This window comes from Scomber scombrus, chromosome 18 (assembly GCF_963691925.1).
Source record: "Scomber scombrus chromosome 18, fScoSco1.1, whole genome shotgun sequence".
NCBI classification, from domain to species: domain Eukaryota; kingdom Metazoa; phylum Chordata; class Actinopteri; order Scombriformes; family Scombridae; genus Scomber; species Scomber scombrus.
This window is the reverse complement of record NC_084987.1, coordinates 8,077,344-8,087,343: the sequence shown is the minus strand read 5'-3', so window position 1 is coordinate 8,087,343 and position 10,000 is coordinate 8,077,344. Positions and strand designations below refer to the sequence as shown.

At 39.3% G+C, this 10,000-nt stretch overlaps 1 protein-coding gene across 1 annotated transcript; it reads right to left on the bottom strand.

The window, feature by feature from the left end:
- Positions 1 to 3,474: 3,474 nt before the first annotated feature.
- Positions 3,475 to 3,810, bottom strand: rprml (reprimo-like). The gene has a single exon (XM_062439506.1). It carries the CDS (start codon positions 3,808 to 3,810, stop codon positions 3,475 to 3,477), a length of 336 nt encoding a protein of 111 aa, XP_062295490.1.
- Positions 3,811 to 10,000: the final 6,190 nt, after the last annotated feature.

The window sequence follows — 10,000 nt, the reverse complement described above, 5'->3', positions numbered from 1 at the left end:
GACTAATTGTGACTGACACACAGCCAAATCAAAGAGTGGAGTTTTGTAAGTGAAAATGACAGGAGTTACACACAAGAATCAGAGAAAAAAGATGTATTTTAAACAGCTTGTCAGGAAACAAGGCATTTTTTTGCTATGCCGTGGTCATGATATTCCATTTTTAAAACAAATTCCGTAAGCTTGTGTTTTTCTAAATCCTGCAGTTTCCTGAATGTAATTATATGCTATTGTGTGAGAAATGTGTGTTCAATTGCAGCATTCAGTGCCAATGCTAATAATAGTTGTGTGATGTTTGTATAGTGTAGAATGAAATAAGGGAGTGCCAGTGTGAGCGGTGCATTTTCAAATCAGAATTTTGATTCAGCTGCCTTGGTTTCTGTCACATATGTAATTCATGCAAAATAGTTACATATGTACTGAATTTGTGAGTTGGCTGATTCACATGCAGACCACATATTGCATTTGTCTGGCTGACATCAGTTAATACAAATGTTTGCCAGGAGTAGTTAAAATGTGCCATGTAGACTGAAGAAATGTGCTGTTAAAGAGTTGGTATGTCTGGACATCAACTTATAACAACCTGAAAAGCTGCATCAATCTCATCCAAGCTTGTTACCATTTTTCTGGACATTTTGATACATAAAGATGGATTCACCATTCTTAATCCAGGTGTTTTTTCAATCCAGTAGATAACCATCTTCTAGGCCATTAATGGAGGATTTGGGCACCAATTCAGCATTCAAGCACAAGGCTTACTTCAGGCAGGGGAGCTTGAATAAATTTGGGGAAGTTCTCACATAAAATCTATAAACTCTGGCATATTCCAGTGTCTCTGTCCAGCAGTGAGCCCTTTGAATCATTCAGCCCCCACACACCCCTAAATGCACCATTGCTTTCAGTGTCTAAATTGATTCTATGGGGACTGTGCCATAGCAATGTCTGATTTACTGTATAACACTTTTTACTAACTGAATTTTAGTGTTGCAAGTTAAGAACCAAATGGTTAACTATCCTGCCTCTAAAAATAGCAAGCATGTTTCCTTGTTTCCACCAAGCATTCAGTGGTACATGGAAACAATACCAGAACAATTTTGTTTATTTGCTCCCCGAGGATTATATCACAGTCTTTAGAAGAAAATGCGAGACTCACAAAGTGCTATTATAAATAGTTTTAATAGCAGCTCTCTGCAGTGGATAATTTATCCTGAACTCTTGACCTCCTGAAATCATGTTTTACTAGTTTATAGTTTCCTGCTTCAAGAGAAAATATGATATTGAGTCTTTAATAATGAATTCATGTAAGTGTGAATAATCATTTATCTCTTCCGTGCTCAGAAAAACTAAAAGTAATAACGAGAGCCTCACGTGTTTATGAGATGTGGTGGTTACCATGTCGACATGTTTCAGTATCTTCTAGAATAGACTGCAGAGCAGCTTCTCAGTCGTTAAAGTCTAATTATCTAATGAGTTTTATTTATTCATGTTGTTTTTCTGCGATACTTTTAGTTGTTGTCAGAATTTGCTGGTCTGCTGCACATCAGTGTCCTATGTGTGCATGGTGAATGGGCTCATGTGTGAATGCATGGGTGTGTTTGTAAGGATTCATCTACCCCAGCTCCCCTAACAAGTCCTGAAATAATAATGAGAACATTGGTTGCTTCAGAGTGGGGCATGAGAGAGAAGGAGGAGATTGTGCAGATAGAAATAGTGAGGAAATGGAAGAGAAATTGAACCAAACTGCTGAGAAATATTCAATGGGAAGTTAATATCTGACACCCAGAATGAAACTTTCTGTGGGTTTCCTGTCTGCAATAGATTGATTTTTGCTTTCCAAAAGAAGTGTCTGGAATATGCATATACTAAGAGCCAGGGAGATTACAGTGATATTTGACAGTGATATTTCTCAGTTCACAGATGTCCGTATATTACCTCTTTGTGTGAAATCCTTCAAATGCATTCAGACATAGATTATTTCTCTCTGCTTGCTCATTCACATTTATGATCTCTTTTCAGTCTTTTCTATCCACTTTCTGATCAAACAAAAGTAGAACAACACAAACTTCTCTGCATCCTATACTTAAGCCCTTGAGGTGCTACAGGGGCAGCTAGGAGGTGAATTGGTCAGGGTGAGCCTGAATGTTTTTTGATTGCAGCGGGTCACTCTCCAGAAAGATCAGATTAAATGCTCTGAAGCCAATATGAGCTCGGCCTGTTGTCCTCAAGATGTATAACCCAGCCTGGCCTCTCATCGCCTCGCTATATAAAGCGGCAATAAATGTCACGCTGCTTTTACTGAGTACTTAACTATTAAGTGGGGTTGTGACGTGATTTTACTGCTCCTGATTTTTTGCCTGCATTTTAAGGTAAAACTATGCATAATGCATAATGCCATTTTTCAGATGCAATTCCTTTAACATTTATTTAAAAAAGGATCCTATTAATTTTAAAGGTTTATCTACTATGACATTAATATATTCACTTAAGTAAAGATCAGATCTGATTAGATCTGAAGGCAGAGATGGATCAGACAACATTTCACAATTTAATTTAAGTTAAAAAATTACCAAAGAAATCATTGTCATAGGTCTTAATACAGTGAGTAATAATTAAATTCTATGTTTAAAGAGGTAAACACAATATCGGAAGGAAAATGTATTCTTGTAAACATGTTTTTTCTGATCTCTAATCTATCCAAAAAGATTTAATCAGCTTTGGGATGATATGCTTCATGTTAATTAACAGATGACAATGTTTAACGTGTGCAATTCAATGTTTTAATTCCATGCTGCAATTTAAACTTATTTTGGTACAAAATAATTCATGCAGCATCAGTGATTTCAAAAGTGCAAAACGGGTCCAGAAATCACAATTAGCGAGCATGCCAAACAGGACCAGAATTACTCCATAAAGCTGTGACGGAGTTTGGTGATAAACATGCAACACTTCAGTAGAGTGTATTAACCCAATGAGAGCAAGAAAAATACTTTGTATAGAGAATATCCGCATATCCATCACGTCCACAGAGTTCACTAGCAGATGTGGAACTAAGAACTCACAATCATGCTTTTTGACAGCTTTAAAAAACATTCATTAACAATCATTTTAAATTTACAAGTAATAAATAAAATAAATAAACAAACAATGAGGTAACAGCTTGTAAACATTTTCATCACTTTGTTCAAGTTGGCAATATTAAATTCACTCAAAAGAATCAACAGATCGGCCCACGTGTAAACATTTGCCCGTCTTTTACGCACAAGCTTTACGCACAAACATTGTTCCCTCGACTACTTTCCTGTCGTAGTTTTTGGAAGGAAATGTGAAGTTTTTGCATATCTTCCCTAACTAGGACACATAGAGAGCGTCTTTTATAGGTACATGCAGATGCAGATCTGGATCTGCAGTTGTAAACGCGCATTAGATCCCCACACCGGATCTCCGCTTCAGTTCTCCACAGTACCAGCTCCCCATGCTCTAGCTGAGCCCGATCATGACCGTTTCCACGTCTTTGGAGGGTCGCCGGTCTTTCACCAGGAAGTTAATCATGCTCTCCGACTTGATCATCAGGTTGCACCCGAGGAAAAATACACCGAACACCACGGTGAGCGACAACACACACAGCACCGCGATTTGCACCACACGCATGACGAAGAGTTTGCGCTCGTCCTGCAGCAGCACCAGAGAGCCGCCACCGTCACCGGTCACCACGTTGTCGGTGCCATTGCCGGTGTACGTTGCCAAAGTCCCGGCTAGAGTCTGACTCCCGTTAAACAGTGCGCCCTGGGTCACGTCGAAGAAAGAGACGTTCATGTCTACTTGTGGGTTATTAGCGGTAAAACACAGGACTCCGCTCGACAGTCTGACCACAAAACCTGGACTCCAAGCAAAACTTTGCGTCATGTGACTGTTCAGGCAAAAATAAGAGGAAGTAGACGAAAAATAACACGCTTCAAAAGTCCAAGTCTACTGGAAAACACGAGTTTTGTCACAGCGTTGGTGCGTAAAGACCACATCCACAATCACCGAACTGTTTGCTGCAGTCAAACAGCGTCGCATCAGTTGCCACCAAAACTAAGTTTCTTCAACTCAGAGGAAAGGTTTTTCTGACTTGAAGAGAGTACTCCTAGACACCGCGCAATGTGCAAAATACAGTGTAATAAGAGACAGTCCCTGTGCGCCTGGGCTCGCCTGCGAGCGCTTCTTTTGTGCCAAGTCTCTGGTGCGTTTTAAAGTGATGATGAGTTCCCCGTGGACCACATCACCACTCCTCAACAGGGGAGGTAGTCAGGTGGCCTCAGATAACGCGCTACTCTTCTGATGTACAACGCAAGAAAGACAGAAAGACAGAAAGAGAGAAAGAGAGAAAGAAAGAAAGAAAGAAAGAAAGAAAGAAAGAAAGAAAGAAAGAAAGAAAGAAAGAAAAAACCTTCATTTTATCAAGTCTTAATGGAATTCAGTGTAGAAATGTAACTTTCTTGCTGCAGGAGTAAAATGACATCTGTTTTTATGATTATTGCATTAAATGCATAGTTTTGTTTCATTGATTATTTACTTTTTTGTATCTGGAATAAGTGTTAATAACCTTTTTTCTGGAAAAAAAGATCCTTCAACAAGTGTTTTTGTATTTGTGGTACTTCCTGTCAAAGTCTCTCACTTCAAGAAAATTTGTTGAGGACTGGGAATTTCGAAGTGTTCTCTTGTGTAACCCTCATTTCTGCACATCAATAATGCATGAAAGCCTCACCAATATGGTTTCAGACATACATTAACTTCAAAGGCTTCTCATGAAAGTGCTCAAACCTGAAAATGTTCAGTTCAATTAGGATTAATACGATTGTTAGCCGCACTGAAAAACAATAAAGAAAACTTTGAGAGGTATTTATAGAGTTTAATGATCATTGCTGAGGAAACTGTCACTGTGACTGAAGAGCCTTGAGACAGGGATCAATATAGGCACAGCGAGCTATAACTTAGAAATGAAGACATGAATTAATAAACTATAATTGAACCAGGACAAATATTTATCAGAAATATTGGCTCCCCTGCTTTCAAAGGCTGTTTCCTTAATCAGGGAGCGGTTGAAATTTATCCCCCGAACAGAAGACAGCTCTCTCTTTTATTGGAATGTGTTATTTAAATATCACTTTATCTATCAATTGTTGTCTGTAACTATTGGAGCTGTCCGGGACAAAAGCATATCACTAAAGTAGAGGTGAATGCCCTGCAACCTGATCTCGTAAAGAATTGTGAGCCTTGGGAAAGCAAGCATCAGTGCACATATACCATTTGACAAATTGACAGAAAATGGAAATCTACAATCATTAACGACAGAATATTCTTCCGTCTCTGTGAAGATAATGCTGGTGTCCCTCATCACTTGCCTTCCTTGGTCCTCCTCATACATAATGTAACGTTTCGTTTTATGAGGTCAAAACAGTATTGACAGGCTGCATTTGTGGGAAAAAAATATGTTAATACTTTTTGTGCTATAATGTGAGATTAATCTTCGAATTATATTTTGTTATGGGTTGTTATTACTGGAGATACATTTAGTTTAACAGTCTAGATTAACCAAACATAACCAGATGATATGACTTTAAAGAATAAGCAATGAGTTTATTGCTCAAAATAGTTCTTCTTCTTAAAACCTGCAGGTAATTGTGATCATTTAAATATCTTCCCATAGTTTAAAATCATCTCTTTATTTTTATTATTACATTACTTATAAAAATGTTCTATATTTCCGCAAGGATACACATTTGAAAATTCTGTATGTGGGGATGAGATAGCAACTGAAAGCAAAGCATTAAAGCAGAGCGAAACTACACGCTGTGCTTAATGACTCTAGACTAGCGAAAACAAATTCCGCCATTAGCTTAAGGATTGACCAAGTAAACGAAGTAATTGTTGGTTATGTCAGAAGATCAATGCCCTCTCCAATGTTTACTCCAATCCCATCTACCAAATCTGCTTATAAACTGTTCAATTGGTATGATCTCGCTTCGACAGTGGAAGAAGGAACTGATGATTGTTACAATCAAATCTACCCAATGGATTCAGTTACTTACAATATAAAGACATTGCCAGTTTCGCTGCAGAGACGATATACAACCAGTATCTGCCAAATGGACTTATTGCACTGCCCTTTTTAAGTGTCATTTATGTACAGATGTATGTGAAGCTAGGATTTGAGGATCCAGCTAACCCTAACTTAAACCAATTGTACAAAATTCTCTAAAAACCAGGTATGCACACCCCAACGTTATACCCCTAGGGTATTGGCTGAAGCTATGGTGTATATTCAAGCATGGTTTGGTGTTAAGTCTGTGGGGTCAGTTAAGGTAAGGGTGAATGATTGTACAGTGCTACAAGGTGAACAAACACCTCTACGTGACTGTTCAGCTTATTTACCCTCTGAATGAAAACTTTGTAACACAGTGGTGGAGGTCACTCTGAAACAGTCCCCTTTACCTGAGAGAGTGTATCGTTGTGTGCCTTTTGGTTTCCCCCATTGTTCATGCTATTTATTGTATCTAATTATTTTTATTACGGAAGTAGACCCCTGCAGAAATAGCTGTGTTTGATCCTCCTTTACATAGACACAGAAGAGAGATGTCACCAGTACAGCAGGTAGCTAGTGTCTTTCTGCTACAGTATGGTGTATATGACGTCTTACCATTATCAAAAGTCCTGGAGGAATACCTTAACTCTTTAATTAAAGCCATGTTAGCCGAGCATATGGAGGTGCCGGATATTAAAACTGTAGTTTTAGAATCGAATGGCATTTGGTTTCCTGTAAGCAGCCCAATGTGGAACTTAAAAAGTTATCGGTACTGAGTTTTGTTCATCGATCTCTGACGCAACAACATAAGTTTTGGGCATGGTACATAACACAGCATGAGGTATTAAGGCGCTACATATTAATAATGGATTTGCCGTTGGGGATTTCTCAAGTGTGTTTGAGTCATTGGGATTTGGCTTAGTTAAATGGTTGATTACTTTCATAGTGTCTGTGTTTCCTCCTAATTCTCCTGTGTTCTTGTTTGGTAGCAGTCATCAAACTGAATGTTTGTGACGCCAATTTGTCAAGGAAATTCTGGAGCTGGTTAACCCAAAGTAAGGAAATTGTCAGGAGACCGGGATGTCTTACGCAGGAGCATTTATTGAAGCTCGATCGAGGAGAACCGAGTTACAGTACAAGTGAAACATTGTGCGATGCCACTCGATTCTGCCGTCTACTTGCAGACAATATTATCTAAATGCTTCACCAAATCCTTGCCCTTACTACCATCAAATAAGATTATTCTTCCCACATCAATCTCTATTGGTTATTGAAGTATACACAAGACACTATACTGATTAAAGTTAACTGAAGCCTGTACACAGATTACTTGCTATCCATGAGGAGACCAGACTGAACATCTGCACAAAGCACAGCGTATCTCCACATAACCTTGGTTGCCATAGGAGATTGCCAGCCTTATCAAGACGCTGCATATCCCAGCCAACCTCAATAGACAGAGATGAAACGCTCAGAAACAGACAGGCTACGACCTGCTGCTCTCAGGATAGAAAATGACCAGAGAATGACCCGTGGAACACAAATATGTCCCTCCACACTGTATGTCATGTTTGCTTATGCTGGGTCTATTGCACACAGCTCGCCCAATTTGTTATGATGCTTCTCCACTTTTCTCATGACTATAAGTAGCTGTCTAGCTTCTAGACAACAACACAGACTGATTTACCTGAGAGGATGATTTATGCTGGAGGAAAATGATCTGGGGATTTTCTGTTTTACAATTCTGCTTTACAATTTCAAACGTTTTCAAATTTAGGAAAATATCTGTGCAGATTTTTAATGGAGCCATAACTGCTGCAAGGAGGGAGGGACTTTAAAATCTCTGCAAAGAGGTACCGTAACCAAATTAGAAACTATTAAACTATCTTGGCTGACTGGGCACCAGCTTAATGTTCATTATCTAATAACATCGCCAAAGTATTACAGCTGCTGTAACTTCCCCAAACTACTAATATAATGTAATTACGCAGTGTATAAAAAGACATTTCTATAATAATACTGTACTTATGTAGATGTAAAATGAAACAGTCACAGTAACTTCAACAGGGTAATAATGAAAAAAAACTGCCTCAAACATTTTTAAATGACTTCCCAAGACTTTTCTGTGGAGCCTATCAGATTAATCTTCTGTTTGCCTAAAAACAAAGGCCATGAAATTCAATTCGGGATGCTCCTGATGTCTGGGTAAGCAGCTTTCAGCCACCGACTGACAAGCATGTGTACAAACAATGATTAGCTCCATCCGCAGATACCTTTCATAAGCCTGGAGGTGGTTTACTCTCAGATCATTTATTAATGGCTGATAACAGAAGCACAAGGAGTGTTTTTCGTGTACAATGAGATCAAATAATCTCATTAGTCTTTGGATTTGGTCGCTGCAAATTAATTTGCAGCATGTAAATCAATGCTGGGCAATTTGATTCTGTTCTATTATTCATGGCGGTGTGATTATGGAAAGTAGCTTGTCCTTACACATCATCTCTCTGTCTACATGTAAATCCTCCCATGCAGTTAAAACCTAACAATGTTTCTTTGAGGCTTTAAACCACAAAATTGCAAATAATCCATACATTATAAGAATGTGGTTGCAAAGTCATCAAAAAGGAAACTTTAATGAACATCTTGTTATTAAAATCTTTTGAAAATTATTAAATCTATTTGTCTCTCAAGAAGTTTTAGTTTTTTAATAAAGTGAAGAACCTGTTGCTGAATTATAACTTCACACTATTTGGAGCGTGACGAAGAGGAATTTGATCTGTGGCTGTACAAGTCATTCACGCGCAGGTCAAGGACAGAAATGTTCCTAACGAGTGGTAACTGTTAGTACAACTGTATATAAAGATAGGAGGATGCGTATGGACATGAATGTGAGTGTCTGACTTGTTCCTAAGCAACAGTAGACCTGTGAGCCCAGTGACAGATGGTTGGTGAAGTTATTTTGGTTTAGAGGAGAAGGAGAGGGAGGAGGCGATGAGGTGCCTGTATGGAGGAGAGGGGAGGGGGGGGGGACGTTTCCACTTAATATGAGGGAATTGGCAGCCTAGCAACACAAACTAAGTGAAGACATCCCTAGCAACAAGGAGGTGGTGTTTGACCTCACCCACCTCCCCTCTGCTCCTTACCCCTACATAATTTTTTTGTTCGCAGGTGCCACAGCCACAGTGCCTGACATGACTCAGGGCTCAAAATGGACACACCCTTTCAAGCCCCTGCAGCCCAGAGGGAACAGACTTCCCTTACAACTTCCCTCATTCCAATTAACAGATTCCTCCAAAGATGCCCCTTTATTAGCTGATCAAAGCCCACACACAGGGCTGAAAGGAAGCTGCTTTGTCCCTGCGCGTGTCGGAGAATGAGTGTGTGTGCACTGAAATGCCACGAAAACCAGGGAGAGCGAAAAATGTGCATTAAAAGAGTCTGTTTTACACATTAAATATGGATAAACCTAGTATCAGGTAATGCAGATAAAGTGATACAAGCCATGTTTTGATCTTGAGAGGTTTGCCAGCTTTGGGACTCTTAATCACACAGTGGTAAGTACAGTCATTAATTACACACTGATACAGATTGCAGGGACGCAGCACCACAGCGGAGTGGTGCCCCACATCAACTAAGCAGCCGTCAGTCGTTGAAGTTATTTTAGGGAGATAATGACTTCACTGCTTTGATTTTGCAGAGATATTAGACTCTCTGAGAGTGTGATCCCGGCACACCTATGGTGCCGGTCCGTTTCAATGGTTCTGAAAATCAGTTTGTTTAAAAGAGAGAGAGAGAGAGATTACAGATTTCATTAATGTAGCCTAATTGAAGAAACTGCTGCTGTGTTTCCCCAGTGCAGACATTTCATGCACTCCATCATCCACTACCCATTAAACTCATTTCCATTTAGTCACATCTCTGCATCTCAGTATGGCAGGG

Bases quoted from the DNA above. Each gene is read 5' to 3' on its own strand.
- rprml (XM_062439506.1), bottom strand. From the start codon at position 3,810: ATGAACGTCTCTTTCTTCGACGTGACCCAGGGCGCACTGTTTAACGGG.